This window comes from Heterodontus francisci, chromosome 13 (genome assembly GCF_036365525.1).
Source record: "Heterodontus francisci isolate sHetFra1 chromosome 13, sHetFra1.hap1, whole genome shotgun sequence".
In the NCBI taxonomy this organism is placed as follows: Eukaryota; Metazoa; Chordata; class Chondrichthyes; order Heterodontiformes; family Heterodontidae; genus Heterodontus; species Heterodontus francisci.
This window is the reverse complement of record NC_090383.1, coordinates 24,822,191-24,846,613: the sequence shown is the minus strand read 5'-3', so window position 1 is coordinate 24,846,613 and position 24,423 is coordinate 24,822,191. Positions and strand designations below refer to the sequence as shown.

At 43.1% G+C, this 24,423-nt stretch overlaps 1 protein-coding gene across 2 annotated transcripts in view; it reads right to left on the bottom strand.

The window, feature by feature from the left end:
* morn2 (MORN repeat containing 2) overlaps positions 1 to 24,423 on the bottom strand; it is a 62,234-nt gene that overhangs the window by 27,008 nt on the left and 10,803 nt on the right. For both annotated transcript variants that reach the window (XM_068045763.1, XM_068045765.1), the window contains exons 2-3: positions 7,447 to 7,485; positions 5,664 to 5,717 (exon numbers count right to left, since the gene is read on the bottom strand). In XM_068045763.1, coding sequence (XP_067901864.1) covers positions 5,664 to 5,717; positions 7,447 to 7,485 — 93 coding nt within the window. The remainder of the gene's footprint in view (positions 1 to 5,663; positions 5,718 to 7,446; positions 7,486 to 24,423) is intronic.

Here is a 24,423-nt window from a genome sequence, read left to right as displayed (position 1 = left end):
TGAAATGCGGAAGATAACAATGGAGATTACTGGACAATGAAGACTTGCAATTAAGCTTATGATTCATTAACATTTTCAAACACGCTAAGATAGTCACATTGTTATAAACATCCAAGATAATCCCCTCATGCAACTAATAAGTGTTCCTTTTCTGTTTCCTATTACTTCTACATGGTACTACTCCTTTGGCTTCAGCAGAATTAGAGGCAAGTTGATCATTCACCTGCTCTGACAGCTGAGATTTGCCTTGGCAGATGTCCTCTAGGTTTCGGGGCCTGTGAGGTCCCTGCCAAAGACTGCCCCACCTGCATCTGTACAGGGGCAGATTCGGTCATTGGGGCAGGAAGGAGAAGTGGTTGTGCCTTGAGAAGAGTTCTCACTTCCTTGTGCCTCTTCCCCATCTTCCTTCTCATGGCCCACATGCGCTTTCCTGCTAGTCAAGAGTGGGAGAGCACTTTGCTGCACTTCATTGAGCTGCTGAACAGCCATGGTGAGATTTTCCTTCATCCTATTTAAAGTGCAGACCGAGTGATCAGGTTATTGGTGAGGGAAAGCATGCACTCTGTTTCCTGCCACATCTGATTCTCCATGCAGGTGGCCACTCTTTCCATGGAGGTGACCATCAGCCCAAAGGCCTGAGACATCACAGTACTCTACAATCTCTCTCCAAGGCCATGCAGTGCTTGTGGAAATGCTGACAGAATCTGACACATATTCTGTTGCTGCTCTAGTATTGTCCTCTTTGTGGATGAACCCCAAGGATCAGCATCTGCATCCAACTGGGCAGAGTGTCCTGTGCCCTCCAACAGGGACTCTCCACTGTTGTCCTTGTCTCCAACACCTATTCCTGTTCACTTGTGATATGTACTTTACCAAGTGACAATCTAGCTAACTCCATTGGAGGCCCACAGAGATGTCTGTATCTGCGCTGGTGAAGATACACATCAGTCACATGAAGGTCCTTCCTCAGAGTAAATGACCTCCTCTGAAGACACCTTGGCTTCCTCCTGTTCCAGCTTCTGTGTCACTCTTGAAAGACCCGTGAGAGATAAGATACATGAATTAGGAATTGACATGAGGAAAGGGTTCAAAGTCATCATTGTGCAGATGTTCATATTTCAGTCTGTGGTGACAGCAATTCAATGCAAGAGATTGTTATGTGCCATGTGGCAGTGTGATATGTAATTCTGTTACCAGGTATCTGGGAGGCCCCCGTCTCTACATCGCCAATGGCCATGCACTCTGGTACCCTGCTGATCTCCATGGTCTCCTCTTCCACAGCAGTCAGGGTGGCTATTACTTGATATGGGGATGTGAGGAGGTGCCTTGAAAGAGAGGAATAAGTGAAGCTGCAAGGTGTGTTGGTCTGAGGAGTGCCGTGCAGAGGATACTGGGGAATTCAGAGTGTGGGGGTTGACACCTGAATGTGAGATGTCAATCACCCTTCCTGCTCTCGAGGTCATTGAACTTTCTGCTGCTCATTTCGTCAGCCACTCCAAGCACATTTGTTTGGTTTGTTAGGCTGGCCTCCTCCTCCTGTCCGTGGAGAATAATACTTCTCTTCAGGCCCTCACAACCCACAGCATAGCCTCCATGGAATTGGGTGGGGAGGTGGGCAGCCTTCCCACATTTTGTATCCATCCTTCTGGCTGCTGTATCCTTCATGAGAGACCTGCAATGGAGATTACTTAAGTGAAGATCAATCAATGAAATAGCCTGATGCAGGTTGTCATCACACCCACTCACTCTAGTCAGGACACTCAGAAGTCAGATGCAAAATGCAGTGGCTGAGTTAAAAAGCCGCTGACAAAATGTGCTGCTGAAAGGTCTGGGTTCCTGATGCACTGCCGGCCTTCCTCGCTGTGAGTGGATCTGAAAGTTAAAATTCAGCCCGTCATTTCATTTGTAAACACATGTTGAAGAATAGTTTACCCTGTACGCAATTTTGTATGCAACTTAGTATCTTCTGCTATCTGATGTTACATGAGAATATCCTATGAATAATTCAGTCAGCGACTGGGGTTTAGGGTTTAGCGACTTACTGTCTACGACGTTTTGGCAGCTGCCAGTAGCAAAGATGGCACTGCTCAACATATCACAAAAACGAAAACAAATGAAACCGAAATGGCCACTCACTTCTGGTTCCCGCAACAGGTTATTTAATGAATTTTATTGATAATTATTTCAGGACACAAAACCGAATTTTAAACCAACGAGCATTTTAAAAAAGAGATTTCTAACATTTTGGAAGTTGGAACAGATAAGTCCTGGGAGCTCGTGTTCAGCATGAACGCCGAGAGAGAGCTGTTTCTGTGTTGTAATAAGAGCCAAATCAACAACTTGATCCAGCATCGCTTCAGCGAGCTTTGAGTTTGGACCCGAGTTCCAGGATAGCTGCATGTGCGGGATTGAGTGTGCATTTCAACAGAATCCGTGGCCTCGCCCTTTCCCCCCTCGGCCACTCGCTCCCCGCTCCCTCCCTATCTAATCACTCTCTCTCTTCCATGCTTCCTCCATGTAGGGAAAAAAGGCTGCGATCATGGGAGGGAGCGGGGACTAGTACCAGGGAACAGAAGCATGAGAGAGTCCAGTAGGCAGGCCGGGCAGGGGCAGGACAGGGAGCACGGAAGGTCTGGTAGGCTAAACTGCATTTACTTTAATGCAAGAAGCCTTACAGGTAAGGCAAATGAACTCAGAGCATGGATCGGTACATGGGATTGTGATATTATAGCTATTACGGAAACGTGGTTGAGGGATGGGCAGGACTGGCAGCTCAATGTTCCGCGGTACCGATCCTTCCGACGTGACAGAGGTGGAAGTAAGAGAGGAGGGGCAGTTGCACTATTGATTAGAGAGGATATCCCAGGGGGAATGTCCAGCGAGGCCATATGGGTAGAACTTAGAAATAAGAAAGGGGTGATCACTTTGATGGGATTATACTATAGGCCCCCCAATAGGGGTCAGAGGGAAGTGGAGGAGCATACATGTAGGGAAATCACAGATAGGTGTAGAAATTATGGGTTGTAATAATAGGTGATTTTAACTTCCCTAATATTGACTGGGACTGCCTTAGTGCTAAGGAATCAGATGGGGAAGAATTTGTTAAGTGTGTCCAGGATAGTTTTCTGAAGCAGTATGTGGATGAACCTACTAGAGAAGGGGCTACACTCAACCTCCTCTTAGGAAATGAGGATGGGCAGGCGTTTGATGTGTCAGTGGGGGAGCACTTTGGGACCAGTGACCATAACTCTATTAGCTTCAAGATAGTTATGGAAAAGGATAGGACTGGTCCTCAGGTTGAAGTCCTAAATTGGGGTAAGGCTAATTTCGATGGCATCAGACAGGAACTCTCAAAAGTTGAATGGGAGAGGCTGGTTCTGTTTCCCATGGTAGGGGTGACTAAAACTAGAGGGCATAGATTTAAGGTGAGAGGGAGGAGGTTTAAAGGGGATCAAAGGGGTAAATTTTTCACACAAAGAATAGTGGGTATCTGGAATGAGCTGCCTGAGGAGGTGGAGGCAGGAACAGTAGCAACATTTAAGAGGCATCTGGACAGGTACTTGAATGAGCAAGGCATAGAGGGATATGGAATTAATGCAGGCAGGTGGGATTAGTATAGATAAGCATTATGGTCAGCATGGACGCAGTGGGCCGACGGGCCTGTTTCTATGCTGTACGACTCTATGACTCTATGGGGAGCAGAAATGGGGGTGAGCGGGGACCAGATGCGGGAGGGAGTGGGGACTAGTACCGTGGAGCAGAAATGGGAGGGAGTGGGGAGCAGAAGAAGTGGGAGGGAGCCAAGTGAGGCGAGGTGGCGAGGCCGGGAGTGATGAATGACTAATTCACGCACATGCGTGAATTAATCATGTTCGCGTAGCAAGCGCGATGCGAAACTTGGAGCACTCTGATGATGTCAGCGGGGGGGTGGGGAGGGCTGCATCGTCAGGAGTCCCTTTGTTTTCATTAACATCCATGGCTATATGCTTGGTGAACTACAGAGCTTTTCTTTTACTTTCCCAGCATTCTAAATGGTACAACCCCTATGGTTGCAGCAGAGGTAGTGGCAGACCGCTCTGATCCTTGCTCTAACGTTGAAACCGATGTGGGCCCCACCAAAGGCTGTTCCACCTGCACCAGTGCAGGGAAAGATTGTGCCCATGGGACAGTGCGAGGGGAGGCAGCATGGAAGATACTGATTTGGAGGGATGGTGGTTCCCACTTCCACATCCTTTTTCACTACCAACCCTCTCCTGGGCTGGCAGCATGTCACTCCTATCTCTGTGGGATAGCAGCTTAGAGCAAATCAGTGATACCTTATTAGACCACGGCTAATGTATCTGTCATCCTGTTTAAGGTAGCAGAAATGTTGGCATCCATAGTTTGCACGTCTGTCATCAGGGTCTGCGGGAACTGATTCAAGTTCGACATGAAGGCCACTGTCTCCACGGAAGACATCCTCGCTCAATCCACAAATGTTTGAATGGGATTCCTCCATCCTCTCTGATATTGTGGAATATGTGACTTGCAGGACTATTAGTACCTTGCACATTTGCTGCTGAACCTTTGTCATTTCCCTTTTCATTGATGCCACCCCAGGTTCAGCATCTCTGTCCAGCCAAGCAGAGATTGGAAAGGACTGCGTCTTCCAACATGTTCAACAAACACTCTCTGCTTGTGCTTACTTGTGATTGATGTTGTAAATATAGCTGATTTATGGCAGTATTGCATTACTGGCAGATGTTCTAAACTTAAGACTTAAAAATGACCCCTGTTCTAGGCAACAAGAAGTTTAGTTTGTAAATATTTTTTAAAATGTGTCTTCGTCCTCAATCATCTGCTAGATTTTCACACCACATTGTTGACATGAAGTTAATCTCATGATTTCTATACTTAATCTCTGCCTAGAAAGTGAACAATCACCCTTGGAAAGAAATGAAAGGTAGCTCATGTGACAGTGGGAATACTGGTGCTTAAAATCAATTACATATTTTTAAAATTATCCTCATGCAAGTATGTATGTATGTACAGAATATACAATGGAAAATAGTGACCTTTCAGTTTAATAAATTTCAGAAGAGCTACATAACACAATTATGTCTCAATTGTTAGTCATATTATCTTTCCTACCTAGCTGATGAAATAGACTATCTCACTGTTCCCCATTCTGTATCTAGTGTTTTTTTCCCCACTAGTGAATGAAGTTTTAAAAAAATAAATTCACTCCTTGTAAAGAAAAGGGGATAGATATATTAAACAGTTAGAGCTTAATCTCCTGCTTAAATTATTCATATCTAGCATCGAACACATCAAGTGCAACTGCATCACTTTTGAAATTTCTAAATTTCAACTGTTTGCTGTGAAATAAAATCCTTTGCTAAGTATTCTGAACCAAATATAGGCCCAATGTAAAATTAGCTTAGAACAGCTTTGTAAGTATTTTCCATGCAGGAATTCAGGAGAATCTTTGCAACCACGAGTTGTAGCAAAAGGCTAGTATCACAAATATCATCCTGGTTTCAGCAGGTCCAAGCCAGGTGCAAGTAATGGGGGGAGGGGTCAGGAAGAGATTTCAACCTGACAAAACAACATTTTTGCATAGCACAATAGAATTTTGCTTTACTACTGTCAACTACCAGTTGGAGCACAACTTATCGACTTACCATATCTATCCTCATTGGGAAAGATGACATTCACATTTAAAACTTCAGTAATTGCTTGAAGAAAGATAAAGAGAATTGTGATCTTAGTATTTGTACTAACATGTCTGTAGAAGTATTAAAAACTTTTTGTTTAGTTTCCAGATTTTGACATTATTTTAATAAAAAATGAAATTGCATTTTGTTAATCAACCATCCATGATTTGCACTGATAATCACCATTTCAACCCATATTTCTGCTTGCCTGTTCTGCACATCAAAAATCCGTATTTTCCATATAAACAATTTGGGGTGGGGTGGATAAGCGGGAGGATATTCCTCTGTGCATTGTGTGTAATAAAACTGTAAACCTGTTCTTTATAAACATGTTTACCAGGGATTGAACTTGTGAATTTCGTAGTCCGCATAAAGCACATTTAACAAGGCTTTTGTTTGGAGTAACAGCCAGAAAGAACGTTTTAACCATACGTAGTGATGGTGCAGTGGAGTCACAGGTTTATACCTACTGTAAGTAAATACACTGTACCAGGGCGTGATATGGCACAAGGTTGTGAGTTTGCATTCTTCACCATGCTGGCAGGGAGAAGCTCCACATGGAAGCTATTTGTTTCCCCATGAAGTAGAAGTGGTAAAATGGGATTGAAATTATACAGGGATTTAGAAATAAAATCAAAGAAATTTGGATTTGGGTCATTGAGAATCAGAGAGCCAGTGGAGGGTGGCAAGGGTAAAGGTGATGGGTTAGTGCGATTAGTGTAAGACAGAATGTGGGTGGTGAGGTTTTGGACAAGTTGAAACTTGTGCAGGGAAGAGCTTGGGAAGCTGATAATGAGGGTGTTCCAGAAATAAAAGATGAGATAACAAAAGCATGTATAAGAGTTTCAACGGTGATGTGGTTAAGGTCAGGGTGAATTGATAGGCAATTTAATGGAGGTAGAAGTTTGATAAAGGTTTTGAAATTTGATTCGGAGTCATAGGAATGTTTAGGACAAGAAGAGACACTGTGGTTCTCCCACCACTTCCAGTTTTTCAAATAGGACAACAAATTGAGCACTGTCAGGTTCAACCTGAGTGAGCAGATGGCAAAGGGGATGGATGGCATTGGGAGCTAAAGGCAGGAAGGTTTTAGCAGTAGCCCAATAAGATGGCTTTGCTTTTCCTAATATTCAACTGGAGAAAGTTCAATCATATTCACAAAGAAATTAAATAAAATTAAATTTATATTGTTGCATTGATCAAGGTGAGGATGTCAGTGTAGGAGAATGGAATACTTTTCTACGTTTGCACCAGTTTCAGTATTGAGCATCTTCAGATCAGGTGTAGCACAAGTTAAATGTAGAGTAAGCTCTCTCTAAACTCCCCTAACTCCCATTAGCTCAGCAAACTAAGAAGGGTGAGTGTGAATTATTTTATTTCCATTTCTAGTCACGCTTATAGCCTCTCTGAGTTAATGAGGTTGAAAATTTTGTGCTGTGGAATCATGCTAACCTGGAGCTGAATTGATACTTCTCAAATTAATTTAACATGAGACAGGAGATACAAACCCAGGTTGAGAGAGAAACTACAGTATTCTAATCCAGTGTACCACATTCTCTATCATATCTAAATACTTCTGAATTCTATAGAAATCAAAACAATTAACAGCAATTAAATAAATAACAGTTCATCTAATTCATTCAATTTTGCCTAAAGTGTTCAAGTTTTGAGTTGGAATGAACAAATTATTCTCTACTTTTAAAAAGGTACTAAAATAGACCTTAAAGAAGAAGTTGTGAAAAAACCTTACCTGTTTTTTCCTTGGATTGAGTTTTCTTTTTTGGTTTCACTGTAAAAAGACAGCAAACATGGATGTTAGTGGCAACTATAAATACAGTCACTAAAACCTTGGCACAAGAAGTGCAAAACTTTACGCAGTTGATTTTATCCAGTCAAAAAACAGTGGGCAAGCCTAAACAGAGCTTTTTACATTGCATGTGTGTTATTAACAATACATTTATTCTCAATCATTTATTACAATTCATGTTAAAAAGAACTTAACATAAAAAATAGGAGCAGCAATAAGCCATACAGCCCATCCAGTCTGCTCTGCCATTTAATGAGATCTTGGCTGAACTTCTACAACATTCCATTTTCTTGCCCTAAACCCATATCCTTTGATTCCCTTAGTGCCCAAAAATCAAATATTTCAATCTTGAATATATTCACCAACTGAGCATCCATAGCCCTCTGGGGTAGAGAATTCCAAAGATTCATAACCCTTTGAGTGAAAAAGTTTCTCCTGATCTCAGTCATAAATGGCCAACTCTTTATCCCAAGACTATGGCCCTTAGTTCAACACTCTCCAATTAGTGGAAACAGCCTCTCAGCATTTAACCTGTCAAGCCTAAGAATTTCATACATTTCAATAAGAACACCTCTCATTCTTCTAAATTCTAGAGAATATATGCCCATTCCACTCAATCTCTCCTCATAGGTCAGCCCTTTCAATCCAGGAGTCAATTTACTCCAGCTGTAGTCCCACCAAATTACTATACAATTGTAGCAAGGCTTTCTTGGTTTTATACTCTAATCTCTGCAATAAAGGCTACCATAGCATCTGTCTTCTTAATTGCTTGCCATACCTGCATGTTAACTTTCTGTGGTTTGTATACAAGGGCCCCCAAAATCCTTTTGAATATCAACACATTCTAGTCTCCCATTTTCTAAAAAATATTATGCTTTTCCATTCTTCCTACCCTAGTGGATAATTTCATACTTCCCCACACTATACTCCAACCGCCACTTTCTTGTCCTATCAGTTAACCAGTCTATATATGTTTGCAGTCTCTTTGCGTTGTCCTCACAACTTACTTTTCCATCTAGCTTTGTATTGTCAGCAAACTTGGATATATTACACTTGGCTGCCTCATCTAAGCTATTGATATAGATTTTAAATAGCTGAGTCCCAAGCACTGATCCTTGCTGTACCCGGCTAGTTACAGCCTGCCAATCCAAAAGTGACCTGTTTATTCCTACTCTGTTTTCTGTCCATTGACCAATCCTTAATCTGTGCTAATATATGACACCCCAATCTAATGAGCTCTAACCTTGTGTAACAACCTCCTGTGTGGCACGTTATCGACTGCCTTCTGAAGATACAAAAAACTACATCCAGCGGTTCCCCCTTATCCTAGTTAGTCCCTCAAAAAAACTGATAGATTTTTTGACTTTGCCTAATCATTTTGTAATTTTCCAAGTGCCCTCTTATCATGTCCTTAATAATAGATTCTAGCACTTCCCCTTGTATTGATGTCAGACGAACTGGCCTTTAGTTCTCTGTTTTCTCTCTCACTCCTTTCTTGAACAGCAGGGTTACATTTGCTACCTTTCAATCCAATCTAAAATCTAGGGAATTCTGAAAGATCAAACTAATACATCTGCTGTGCCTGTAGCCACCTCCTTTAAAAACCCTAAGGTGTAGACAATCAGGTCCATGGGACTTGTTAGCGTTTAGACCCACTAATTTTTCTAGTATTTTTTATTACTAATATTAATTAGTTTAAGTTCCTCACTCTCTTCAAACCATTGGTTCCCCACAATTTCCAGTATGTTTTTTGGGTCTGTACTGTGAAGAATGAAACCAAATACTTGTTTAACATCTCTGCCATTTCCTTATTCCCTGTTATAATTTCTCCGGTCTCTGCTTCTAAGGGATCCACATTTACTTTCCTTATTTCCTTCTTGTCTCCATACTTCAAAAAAACTCTTGCGATCTATTTTTATATTTCTTGCTCTCATCTTATATTCTCCCTCTTTTTCAATTTCTTGTTCATCTTTTGCTTATTTTAAAACTCTCCCGATCCTCAGGATTACTACACTTTTGGCAAAATTGTAAGGTTCTATTCACCTAATACTGTACTTAATTTCTCGAGTTAGTCATGGCTGGACCATTTTACTAGTGATATATTTATCCCTCAAGGGACTGTATATTCATTACAATTTTGCACCAAACGTATGGTGATTGTTTCCTTTCTATGCAAGTTAAATATAATGGCCCCATGTCTGTCTCTTAATTCACAACAAGGAGGAACTATACTTTTAAAAGCATACATTTACAGATAAGAGTTTTATTCCTTTTCCCTGTTATCATTCTTTACATGATTTCTGGTCCTGCAGATGCAGCCTGCTTATGAACTTCTGTCTTTCTTATAGTCGGGTAATAAGAGGTCAGGAAAATTATTTAAGGTTGGCTTCCCTTCAGTTTTTCCTCTTACTTTGAATAGAAATGCAAAGCCTGTGCCTTATGGTTGATATTGATAACAGGTACAAGTACAAACTAGTTTCGAGCAATAATGTGATACCCCTCCTTGGGTTATCGTTATATTCAATAAACAATATTTCACAGGTCTTAAACAGACTCGGTTTTTCCAAGCTCTACTTACAATGTTCTGTACCTATTGGTAGCAACACTTATTGAAGATATTCCATGGAAAACATACAAAAACTGGTATTAGATTTTAGAATCCTACATAGGTGCTGCCCCTCACCTCTTTACCTGGTACATTGATGACTATCGGTGGCACTTCCTGCTCTCAAGCCAAACAGTAAAATTTCATCAACTTTGCTGCCAATTTCCATCCCTTCCTCGCCCACACACAGTTCATTTCTGACTCTTCCCTCCCCTTCCTGGACTTCTCTATCTTTATTTCTAGGGATCGGCTGTTGACCAATATCTACTCCCATAGCTACCTTGATTACACCTCTCCCCACCTCACTTCCTGTAAGGATTCTGTTCCATTCTCCCTGTTTCTCTGCCTTCATTGCATTTGTTCTGATGATGCTACCTTCCATAATCGTGCTTCAGATATGTCTAGCGGATCCCCGTTTCCGCCTAGCCCGGGGATCTGATCCACATTTTACGGGTCCCCTGGCTTTAATTGTCCCGAGGTAGGACTTCCACCCGCTTGAGGGAGGAGGTCCCGCCTCAGTGAGCTGCCGGCCAATCAGCGGGCCAGCAGCTTAGTCCCAGCAGCGCTACTGGGAGCGGTGGCCACAGCTGGGACTGCAGCCCAGCCGACTCCATGGAGCCAGGACTTCAGGTAAATTGGGCTTGCCTCGGCGTCGGGGTGATCGGTCATGGCAGCGAGGCAAGGGTAGTCGTTTGGGGGGTGTCTTGGGTCCTGGGTGGGTTGGAAGGCGGGGGCGATCCTCAATCGGGCATGACTGCCACGGCAGCTATCACTGGGCAGCCTTTCATGTCCCCAGCACACCCGCTTGCCACGGGTAAAATACCATGGAGGCGGGCGAGGGCCCTTAAGTGGCCGTTAGGTAGCCACTTAAGGGCCTTGATTTGCCTCAGGCGGGCGGGCTGTTTCTCCCCCTGCCCCCCCCCCCACAGTTGGCCAGAGGCGGAGCGGGGCGGGAAGGACTCCCAAAGCCTCCCGCTCAATTTTACGCCAGCCCCACACTACCATCCGACCCGCTGGGGCGGTGTAAAATTCAGCCCCCAGCGTTTGCCACCACCAAACATATATTTCCCTCCCTTTTCGGCATTCCAAAGGGACTGTTCCCTCCATGACACCATGGTCCACTCTTCAATCACCCCCAATGTTTTCTTCTCCCTCCCACAGCACCTCCCTATGCTCCCTTTCCACCGTCCAGGGCCATAAACATTCCTTCCAGGTGAAACTGGGATTCACTTGTACTTCTTTCAATTTAATATAGTGTATTGTTGCTCATGGTACAGTCTCCTCTATACTAGGGAGACCAAATGCAGCTTGGATTATCGCTTTGTAGAACACCATCAGTCTGCAAGCATATGTACATACGAATTAGGAGGAGTAGGCCACTCGGCCCTTCAAGCCTGCTCCGCTATTCAATAAGTTCATGGCTGAACTGATTACTCCACATTTCCACCTGCCCCCGATAACCTTCCAACCCGTTGCTCAAGAATCTATCTACCTCTGCCTTAAAAATATTCAAAGACTCTGCTCCCACTGCCTTTTGAGGAAGAGAATTCCAAAGACTCGTGACCTTCAGAAAACATTTCTCCTCATCTCTGTCTTAAATGGGTGACCTATTATTTTTAAACAGTGACCCCTGGTTCTAGGTTCTCCCACAAGAGGAAACATCCTTTCTACATCCAGCCTGTCAAGACCCCTCAGGATCTTATAAGTTTCAATCAGGTCACCTCTTATTCTTCTAAATTCCAGCGGATACAAGCCTAGCTTGTCCAACCTTTCCTCATAAGACAGCCCGCCCATTCCAGGTATTAGTCTAGTAAACCTTCTCTGTACTGCCAACGCATTTACATCCTTCCTTAAGTAAGGAAACCAGTACTGTACACAATACTCCAGATATGGTCTCACCAATGCCCTGTATAGCTGAAGCATAACCTCCCTACATTTGTATTCAGTTCCCCTCACGATAAACAACAACATTCTAATAGCTTTCCCAATTATGTGCTGTACCTGCATACTAATCTTTTGCGATTCATGCACTAGGACACCCAGATCCCTCTGCACCCTCTCACCATTTAGATAATATACTTCTTTTTTATTCTTCCTGCCAAAGTGGACAATTTCACACTTTCCCACATTATACTCCATTTGCCAGGTCTTTGCCCACTCACTTAACCTATCTATATCCCTTTGTAGCCCTCTTAGGTCCTCTTCACAAGTTACTTTCCTACCTATCTTTGTGTCATCAGCAAATTTAGCAACCATACCTTCGGTCCCTTCATCTAAGTCATTTATAGAAATTGTAAAAGGTTGAGGCTCCAGCACAGATCCCTGTGGCACACCACTCATTTCATCTTGCCAGCCAGAAAATGACCCATTTGTGCCTACTTTCTGTTTCCTGTTAGCTAACCAATCTGTTATCCATGCCAATATGTTACCCCCTACACCATGAGCTTTTATTTTCTGCAATAACCTTTGATGTGGCACCTTATCAAATGCCTTCTGGAAATCTAAGTACAATACATCCACTAGTTCCCCTTTATCCACAGCATATGTAACTTCCTTAAAGAACTCCAATAAATTGGTTAAACATGATTTTCCTTTCATAAAACCATGTTGACTGCCTGATTACCTTGAATTTTTCTAAGTGCCCTGCTATAACATCTTTAATACTAGCTTCTAACATTTTCCCCAAGACTGATGTTAAGCTAACTGGCCTGTAGTTTCCTGCTTTCTGTCTCCCTTCCTTTTTCAATAAAGGAGTTACATTCGCTATTTTCCAATCTAACGGAACCTTCCCCGAATCTAGGGAATTTTGGAAAATTAAAAGTAATGCATTAACTATCCCACTTGCCACTTCTTTTAACACCCTAGGATGAAGTCCACCAGGACCTGGGGACTTGTCAGCCTGCAGCTCCAACGAATTGTTCAGTACCACTTCCCTGGTGATTGTAATTTTCTTGAGTACCTCCCTCGCTTCCATTTCCTGACTTATAGCGAATACTGGGATGTTACTTGTATCCTCAATAGTGAAGACCGATGCAAAATATCTGTTCAATTCATCTGCTATCTCATTATTATCCATTATTAATTCCCCAGACTCACTTTTTATAGGACGAATGCTCACTTTGTTAACTCTTTTTTAAAAAAATATCTATAGAAACTCTTACTATCTGTCTTTATATTTCTAGCTAGCTTTCTTTCATACTCTAATTTTAACTTCCTTATCAATCTTTTAGTCATTCTTCGCTGTTTTTTATATTCTGTCCAATCTTCTGACCTGCCTCCCATCTTTGCACAATTATAGGCTTTTTCTTTATGTTTGATATTATCTTTAACTGTTCTAGTTAACCACGGATGGCGGGTCCCACCCTTGGAATTTTTCTTTCTCGTTGAAATGTATCTATTCTGTGTATTCTGAAATATCCCCTTAAATGTCTGCCATTGCATCTCTATTGACCTATCCCTTAACCCGATTTGCCAGTTCACTTTAGCTAGCTCTGCTTTCATGCCCTCATAATTGCCCTTATTTAAGTTTAAAACACTAGTCTTGGACCCACTCTTCTCTCCCTCAAACTGAATGTAAAATTCAATCATATTATGATCGCTGCTATCTAGGGGCACTTTAACTATGAGGTCATTAATTAATCCTATCTCGTTGCACAATGCCAGGTCTAGTATAACCTGCTCTCTGGTTGGCTCCAGAACGTATTGTTCCAAGAAATTATCCCAAAAACATTCTATGAACTCCTCATCTAGGCTACCTCAGCCCATCTGAATTTTCCAGTCTATATGTAGGTTAAAATCCAAGAATTTTCGCTGCATCTTTCTGACAAGCTGCCATTATTTCTTCCTTTATACCCCGTCCTACAGTGTGGTTATTAGGTGGCCTGTACACCACTCCCACAAGTGACTTCTTGCCTTTATGATTTCTCATCTCTACCCAAACTGCTTCTACGTCCTGGTTTCCTGAACTTAGGTCATCCCTCTCTATTGCACTCATACCATTGTTAATTAACAGAGCTACCCCCGCCACCTTTTCCAAGCTTCCTGTCCTTCCTAAATGCCATTACCCTTCAATATTCAGGTCCCAATCTATGTCGTCCTGCAGCCATGTCTCTGAAATGGCTATCAGATTGTACTTATTTATTTCTATTTGCACTCTCAGTTTATCTGTTTTTATCTGAATGCAAGTAACATTCAAAACCAGAGCCTTTAGTTGTGTCCTTTTATTATTTTTGCAACCTCTAGCCTTATCTGTTGACTTACTCTTAGATTTGTATGCTTTGTCCCTTCCTGTCACAGTCTGTTTATTTCCCATATTAATACCTTTCTATTTTGCTTTGCCTCTACTCCTTGATTTACCATATCTTCCCAAATTTGATCCCTTGCCCCCACTATTCAGTTTAAAATGCTCTCTACTTCCCTAGTTATGCAGCTTGCTAGAACACCGGCCCCAATACGGTTCAGGTGTAGACCGTCCCAAGGGCACAACTACCACTTTCCCCAGTACTGGTGCCAGTGCCCCACGCACCAGAACCCACTTCTACCACAACAGTCTTCGAGCCACGCATTAATTTCTCTAATCTTATTTGCCCTTTGCCAATTTTCACATGGCTCAGGTAATAATCCAAAAGATTATTACCTTTCAGGTTCTGCTTCTTAATTTGGCACCTAGTTCCCCATACTGACTATGCATAACCTCTTTCCTTGTCCTGCCTATGTCATTGGTACCTAAATGGACCACAGCGACTGGATCCTCCTCCTCCCACTGTAAGTTCCTCTCCAGTCCTGTCCTGAACCCTGGCACTGGGCAGGCAACACAGCTGTCTGGATGCTCGCTCTTTGCTGCAGAGAACAGTGTCAATCCCCTAACTATACTGTCCCCTACATTCCTTTTTTCTTCCTCCACTTAAATGGCTTGCTGTGCCATGGTGAGGTTGCTCATCCACCTGGCAGCCCCCACTCTCATCCAAACAAGCTGAAAAGAACCTCAAACTTGTTGCAGTCGCAAAGGCTGAGGCTCCTGCACTCTGGGTCCCCTTACCTGCCACAGCTGCAGCCATACTCTCCCGTCCCTGACCACTGACCAAATCAAAAGACCCTATCCTAAGGGGTGTGTCCGTCTCCTGGTACAAAATGTCCAGGTAACTTTCCTCCTCCAGGATGCGTTGCAGTGTCTGCAGCTCAGACTCCAGTTCAATGACCCTGAGCTGATGTTCTTAAGAGTCGCAAACACTTACTGCAGACGTGTTTGCCCAGGATCTCATAGTCATCCAGGAGCTCTCACATGCTGCAGCTGTGACACATGACTTGTCCTGCCATTCTTAATATGTTTTGATTAGCTACTTAATTATTTTATTCAATTATTTATTTTCTTTCTCTTTTTGTTTTAACATATATTTTATTAAGCTTACCACTTTACTATTTTAAATGTTAGGACCTTAATCACTTACCAGATACTCTTCAAACAGGTAGCTTCTTCCCTGCTCTCTCTGTTGATTGTAATGTCAATTTTGATTTTTTTCCCTTGCTCCTCTCTCTGGTCTCCGACTCTGGGCTTTTGGCGCGCCTTTTAAACCTCCACTCCTGCCATGCTCCTCTCTCTCTGTCTCGCATGACTCTGACCTTCCGCTTGCTTGCCATTTAAATTCTCTGCCCACTCCCACTGTGACCTTTCTGTTGGTTTCCTACACCATTCTAATAAAGCTCAATGGAAACTTGAGGAACAGCACCTCATCTTTTGATTAGACACTTTACAGTTACCGAATTCAATATTGGGTTCACCAGTTTCAGATCACAACCACTGCTCCCATTTTTTCTGACTGCAGCTTCAGGTAATGATTTTGCTGTTGTCATTTACAGCTCCTCTAGACCAATCTTGTTTCTTTACTTGTTCCACTACCACTCTATTTTGCATTGTACCATCATCCCTTTACCCATTAATCACTCCGATCTTCTACCCTATTCTAGACCTTCCCTTTTGTTCTTTTCTCCCTTCCTCGCCTCTGTGCTTGCTTAAAACCTGTTACATCCCTAACTTTTTCCAGTTCTGATGAAAGGTTATCAACTTGAAAAGTTAATGCTGCTTCTCTCTCCACAGGTGCTGCCTGACATGCTGAGTAGTTCTAAGATTTTCTGTTTTTATTTCAGATTTCCAGCATATGTAGTATTTTGCTTTTGTATCAGTTGTCACTTTATATCTAGGTAGAGCACGAGTGTTTTTTTTGTAATCGGCTATTTTTATGCAAACATACAAAATTAACTGGCATCGAAAACCAACTGGTCCATCAAGCTTGCCCCATACTACATGACTAGACACTTCCCAGCACCCTCCATACCTCTCCAACCATACAGCCATGTAATCTCATGGGACAGTCAAAAAAAAACCCAGCTTCAACATTTTCCTTAAATACTGTGCTTCATAGATATCTTTCCATGACAGTGGAGATCACTGAAACCTTGACCTCGATGTTAATGTAATGGTGTGATCCATGCTGGCTGGGCATGGTGTTATCCAGGGGAGATAGGGTACGCAAAACCCATAAATAAAGTCAGTGGGGCGGATTCTCTCATTTTGACTTGACTGAATCATTAAATTTCTCCTTCCGGCTTCACAACGCCAAGCTGCATTGCGGTTGTGATGTGCACATACATGACACGATCTGAAGTCCATTATTAAAGGGTCAATGCAAAAATGGAATTTGGAGCAGCCAAGAGGTGACTTGGTTGGATTCACAAAGCACCCATATTCAGTGATGCTTCCCTTGAATTAATGCTGGGTGCAATAAGCAGCAGGAAGGAAATACTTATTAATGGGAGAAAGAAACCTGGGGCAGGATTTTTTGGCCCCGTTGGGGGAGAGTATGGAGGCAGATGGGTGTGAAAATTCACTCCCCTGGCCAACGTGCCAGCTCCCTCCCACCCCTAGGCCATTTTCCTGGAGGCTGGATCGGATATGGGTAGCCAATTAATGGCAGTTAAAGGCCAATTAAGATCTATTCTCAGAGGCCGACTGGAATTTTCCACAGTCTCCGGGCCCTAGCCCACCCCCAAGGAAACAGGGACTCGGTTAGCTACTTGCAGGCAGTCTCCCGGTAGCAGACCGGGGAGGGGGTTGGGGGGGGGGGGGGGGGGTGCAGATTTCCAGGCAGGCTTTGAGGCCCTCCCCACCTGCCTGGTTTCAGCTGTGGCTGCAGGCTAACCTATGGCGGGGCTCCACAATGGTGGCCCAGCTGCTGGAGACACTTTCAAATTTAAACATTTAAAAAGTTGGAAAGAGGGCACCTCTCTCTCATCTGAACTGCAAACTACTGTCTCCTATTCGCCCTCCAGCTTCAAGAGCCTGTTTGGACGATGAGCCTGCCCTCTGGCCACTAATTGGCGAAAATCATTGCTTGATGATTGGTCCCCAAACAGTGCAGGCTTCTGACCTCCATTTGATCCCAACCCAAAGAGCAAAATCCTGCCCTCCATACCCCTCCGACCCCACAGCCATGTAATCTCATGGGAGAGTCAAAAAAAAGAAACCCAGCTTCAACATTATCCTTAGCTACTACGCTCCCTTAAATGACTTAACCATGTCTGGAAATGAGGGAACATTTGCTGATTCACCTATATCCTATGGTGTACCCCCTCACTTCTACTCTGTGTTAAGTGTACTCCATCACATTAGTCTTCACACCCATCTAAATTTCAGCACCACCCACCCTTCACTTTCTATGCACTTCCTCATCTCCCCATGTGTTTTTCCACTGCTGCCACTCACCCCAAATCCTTATGCAATGTGACACATCTGTCTGATAGTCATCCTCAATGAATGCACTGCATTCATCAGGTGAATACATGACCTTAAATCACTCACTGGTTTGGTTTTTTCACCCCTTCTAGGAGAAGACAGCACAAAATGCTAGGGAGGAGAGGACTGAAGGTGATCCGCTGCGAACTGTGCAGCTAACAGATGCAGGGGAGGATGCCATGGAGTTAAGTGGCACATCTGCATCCCTCTCACTTGGAGGTAGCTGGTGACATTATTGTAAATATCTCTGACACACATTGATTTTATTTCATTAAGTATACTGAGTATACGAGAAGATTGAGTATGGTGATCAAGATTGTAACTTTGCCATAACTAATTCATATCCCTGTATTTTGCCTTCCAGGGTCTTCACGCATAGAACAAGATTTACTGGAGATGTATGAGGATGATTTCTTAGAGCACCTCATTCCTTCGGAGGGTGCACTGTCACACGATATACTGCCATTCGCCAGCGCTTTGACGCATCCAGTTAGAGAGTTAGCTGTTTTTTCACTTGGTGATTAACAATGCACAAATGAACACAAGCAGACATTGGTGACAGGGACAGCTGTGGAGATTCTGTATTGTGTGGAGGTGATACCTTCAGCGCTGTTCAGCTGGATACAGATGCTGAACTCTGGGGCCATCATTAAGGAGGATGATAGAGGTACATCAGAAACTTTGCGAGGTACTGACAGACCTGCCATGCACACTCTCCACAATAGTGGAGAGGTTTGAGGAGTTCAACTCGAACAGTAGTGGATTGGAGGTGCAGGTAATTGTGAAATTGTTAAGGAGTGCGCGATCGCCTCCCTGAAGCTTCACACCCTATTATCAAATGAGTCCAGGCTGGCCATGACTATGGCTGTGTGGACTCTGGATGTAAACATGTCTGCCACCTTGAACAGGATGACAGATACCTTCTACCTTGGGCTGGATTTTCGCCGCAGAGGGGGGAAAACAGGAGCCGGGTTTGTTTTCGGATCTGAAACCCGCCTCCACAAGGAATTAAAAAGTTAAGATATTCATTTAGGGAAGCCCTTAACTGGCATGGAGACTGTAGTGTTGTAGTGTTTCGAAATTGCAATTGCATTGTGCATTTTGTACTCTAGAGACTGCTGTAGAACACACATGATAGCAAAGGGAAAGTGAAAGTAAAACAGAATAAAGAAGAAGCCTTTCTCTTCAACAGCTTGCTGCTGCTGTCTCAGTCTTAGCCTCACATATCTTATAGCAAACCCAGCTAAACCTCACTTCAATTCGGAGGTGATCATAAGGACGATGAGGTAAATAACAAAGGATGTTGAAAAACCGGAAACATTGTTTTCAGGTATGACAATTTTGGAAGCTTTTGTCTGTTCTGACAGACAGCATTTTCAGTTGCAGAGCGTGTTCAAGTGACACACAGGAAGTTTGTACAGTGTACACTCACATACTGATCTCTCCAAAATAACCATCTAAAATCAACAAAAATATATACAATCTTGGATCGCTGCAGAGAATTTTTTTTTGAAAGGAGCACGATCCCTGGTCCTTTATCACTGCGTTGCTGATCAAAGTTGCATTGTCTATGCCCAATCTACCAACTTCTGATGTGCAGAGTCATCATCTGTATTCCCATGTTGACAAAAGTGGCTGTGACAATTCAAAGGTGTGATGGCAGGCTTTGCAATCACTGACAATACAAGGGAAAAAAGGCCTTGCTTCTACACTATGGAGGTGAAGAATAAGAAGACATCTTTGAGACATTTATGCCTAAGCAAAATGAGTACAATTCAGCAAAAATAAAATGCACTGACAACCTACTTCACGCCTAAGAAAAACACCATATACAAAACCATTGTCTTCTGGCGCACTAAGCAAGAAGCAGACGAGACAATTGACCAGTATTGCATGTGATTGAGGCAACTAGCAACCATTTTGGTGATGTTGAAACTATTGAACAGGAAATTAAAATACTAATAGTCAAAGGTGGTCTCTCCAGTCAGAAAAGTACTTGAAAAAGACAGAAAGCAAGTCAGAGCTGCTGGAGTTAGCAAGATCACTATCGCGTTTAGAGTCCAGAGCTACTGAAGTTGAGGCTGCTAACTGCAACTACCACACTCCAATTTCAACCACTGTGAACACTATTCATCACTCACATGCCAGGAAACTACCTGCTAAGCAACAATAGCTGTCTCACAAAGAGTTGCGACCTATCCAAAAAATGTTTCCACTGTGGCGGTGCTTACCCACACCGGACAGTATTCTGCTACTGGTAAGCAGTGTAAAGCCTGTGGAAAATTCAACCACTTTGTTCATGTTTGTCGCTCATCAGCAAAATCAACTACAAAGACCAATACCAACAGAAGGGTGCCACGTATGCATACCAGAGCAAAAAGGTGAGTGAATGTAGCCAAAGTAGAGGCGGATGACCCTGAACATATTTATATCCTCCCTCTCAGACACAGCAAACAGCCACATGTGACAGTGACCACTGGCTGCTCGGATGTAGATGCTAATTTTGACAACTGTGTCAATGAGATGAGAGACAAATCACTCAATAAACTTCAGGATTGCCCCATTCTCTGCAAACCAGGGAACACAAAGTTTTTCCCTTACAACAGTGACTAACCACTGAAAATTCTTTGAATTTTTGAAATGCCAGTATCATTCAAAGGCACTAGAACGAAAGCTGTATTCTATGCCATATCTGGAGAATGTGACACGCTTATTAGTTTCCACACAGCAACAGAGCTGCACATGATTGCAGTCACATATGAGATTCCTTCACTTAACAAAAACAAACAAACATTCTCAAACTATATGCTGATCACTTCACTAGTATCGCTAAGCTAAAAGGTGTTACATGCAAGCTACAGGTAGAACCTAATGTGCCCCCAGTTGCGCATCAATGCGACGAATACCATTTCACATCAGGAATCAGACAGAGAAGGAATTTCAACACTTACTTGATCTTGACATTGTTGAGAAAGTCATCAAGAAACCCAAGAGCAAGAATTAGATTAGAATCTGTGTTGATATGCGATCACCAAACCAAGCCATACAACGAGAAAGACACTTGACACTGACAATCGATGACATCATAGAGAAAGTGAATGGTGCTAAACACTTTGCTAAACTTAACCTTAATGCAGGCTACCATCAAATCGCTTGCAGAAGAATCGAGATATCTTAATGTATTCTCTACTCACGTGGGACTTTTCAAATACAAGAGGCTTAACTTTGGAGTCAGCTCAGGCACTGAGGGCTTGAAGGCACACTGAACATTTGCAATGACACTCTCAACTATGGCCGCGCTGAAAAGGAACTCAAAACACGCCTACATGCATGCCTACAACGTCTCAGAGAATGTAACCTCACCTTGAACAAAGACAAGTGCTTGTTCAATGAAGGCAAAATCATATTCTTCATGCACATGTTCAGTGGTGAAGGAGTATCAGTAGATCCACAGAAAGTTGAAGCCATTGCAAAAGCTACAGATCCTACAAACATGCAAGAATTCCAAAGTCTGCCAAGACTCGTCACGTACTGCAATCGTTTAATTCCTGACCTCGCTACACTATCTGCTGCCTACATGATCTGGCAAAGACCAATCGGGAATGGACTAAATCACACAAATAGGCAGTATATCAGATCAAAACTACGTTTGTCAGCAAGTTGCACAAATGTCTAATTCGATCCCAGGAAGACCACCCAACTAGTCGTGAATGCAAGCCCGGTTGGCTTGGGTGCAGTTCTTGTACGGAAAGACAAGACAGGTAACCCAACAATCGTTGCAATGGCAAGCAGATTGTTAATGCCTGTAGAGCAATGTTGTTCGCAAACAGAGAGAAGCGCTCTCAATCACATAGGTTATCTTACACTTTCATCTTTACTTATATGGAAGTGGGTTTAAAGAAATAACCGATCATAAACTACTAATGAGTTTGTTCAACAATCCGCAAAGCAAACCACCCACTCAAACAGAACGTTGGATACTCAAACTACAAGAGTATGAGTTCCATGTTGAGTATCAGCCATGCAAACTCAACCTAGTGGACTACCTTCCACATCTGCTGCTGACAGACGATCCTACCAGTTGTGAGGAAAAGGTTGCCGAACAACTTCTTAACCACGTAAGCTTAAATACGGTGCCAAAGTCACAAAAACTAGCCGACATTAAAGCAGCAACAAAACAAGATAAGGCTTTGCAACTGTGTATGAAGGCTATGGAATCATGAAATTGGAAAGACATGATCAAGAAAGTGTCTACAAATGAAATCGCTCACACACAAGGTCTTCACAATGTTCCAAGTAAGCTCGCCGTTACAACCACATCTGATCTTATATTATGCTTCAACTGCATCATCAATCCACACTCATTGAGGGAATGTGTTGTTGTATAGCACATGAAGGACACCAGAGAATTGTCAAAAACCAAACAACTTCTTAGGGAAAAGGTATGGTTCATAGGAATTGACTGTATGGTAGAGCACAAAATCAGTCAATGTTTGCCATATCAAGCAACCACAATGTCAAATCTTCATGATCCTCTTAAGATGTCTGAACCACCTCCAGGACCATGGATTGAAATCAGTGTTGACTTCACAGATTTGCTTGACGACTACAGCAGATTCCCAATCCTGCAATTAGTTACGTAAACTTCAACGAAAGCAGTCATCCCAAAGCTTGACCAGATCTTCACATTGTTTGGAATCCCTCAAATGGTAAGACATGACAATGGACCCCCATTCAACAGTGACGAGTTCACAAACTACCTAAGATTCACTCATTGGAAAATCATACCTTGTTGGCCAAGAGCTAATGGTGAAGTTGGGAGATATATGCGAATCTTGAAAAAAGTGATACGCACAGCTACGACTGAGAACAAGTCACGGAAGCAAGAGCTATATCGTAATTACAGAGCGATACCTCACTCAATTATTGAAAAACCTCCAGCTACACTCATCTTTGCACATCCTATGCACACACTTATACCTGAGCTACCCTGCGGAGCAAATGATCAACATGCACGCGAACGCGATCGAGAACAGAATGATCAAATGAAAGTAAATGCAGTGCAAAACATGAAACTTAGAGATATGCTGCTTAAGCCAGGAGATAAAGTACTTGTGAAATGTGATGGTCATGGTGGAAAGCAAACAAGCCCTTATGACATCCACAGATTTGTTGTGACCAACACAAAAGGATCAATGATCACTGCTCAGCGCGATTCACAACATCACAAAAAATGCGTCATTCATCAAAGCACTGAAATTACCACTCATAAGCATTGAATCCGATTCAGACAGACACCTCAGAGGAAGATGATGAGTCAAATGGGACTACACCTGATGTCAGACAATATCCTATTCATGAGAGAAAACACCCACCATACTTAACTATGTTACAAAATGAACTATTTACATTTAAGTTTATTGTTTACAGTTTTGGAAACAAACCATTGAAACATGCTATGTCTCATTTATTAAAAAGGGGAGGGAATAATGTTGGAGTGTTTTGAAATTGCAATTGCATTGTGTACTCAAGAGGCTGCTGTAGAACACACATGCTAGCAAAGGGAAAGTGAAAGTAAAACAGAATAAAGAAGCCTTTGTGTTCAATAGCTTGCTGCTTCTGTCTCAGTCTTTGCCCCACTTATACCAAAGCCAGCTAAACCTCACTCCAGTTCTGAGGACATCACAGAGATGGGTTTTCTGTCCACTTACAGCCAGAGAGTCAGATGCACAGTCACTGATTTAGACACAGCATGGCAGTCATCACTGAGGCTGCTGGTTGTCCTCAGAAATTTGAGATTTGTGCCAAAGCCTTCAACTACGGCACAGTGGTTAGCACTACAGCCTCACAACTCCAGCGACCCGGGTTCAATTCTGGGTACTGCCCATGTGGAGTTTGCAAGTTCTCCCTGTGTCTGCGTGGGTTTCCACCGGGTGCTCCGGTTTCCTCCCACATGCCAAAGACTTGCAGGTTGATAGGTAAATTGGCTATTATAAATTGCCCCTAGTATAGGTAGGTGGTAGGCAAATATAGGGACAGGTGGGGATGTGGTAGGAATATGGAATTAGTGTAGGATTAGTATAAATGGGTGGTTGATGGTCGGCACAGACTCGGTGGGCCGAAGGGCCTGTTTCAGTGCTGTATCTCTAAATAAAAAATAAAAATAAATACACCAGGGCGAAGTAAAATGTCAAGGGGGGGTTGCTGGAGGCCTGGCACCAGGGACAGGGTTGCTTCTCACTTCATTGGCCAATCTGGAATCCAATGCTGGAGGCCATGAGGGATAGGAGGAAGGTACTCTTCCTGGAGGGTGGCAGTAGAAGGCCACCTCATCGTGCAGCAGGGGCACCTCTCTCTTCAGCGACATCTCCTTCCATCTTCTCGTCCTCCTCCTATTTCACCTCCTGCTCCTACCCCGATGAACTGTCTCCTTCCAAGGTCTCATCGTCCCTAAGCTCCACACTTCTCTGGAGGGCCAAGTAATGGTGAATGCAGCAGACCACCACAATGACTGCGACCCCTGCAG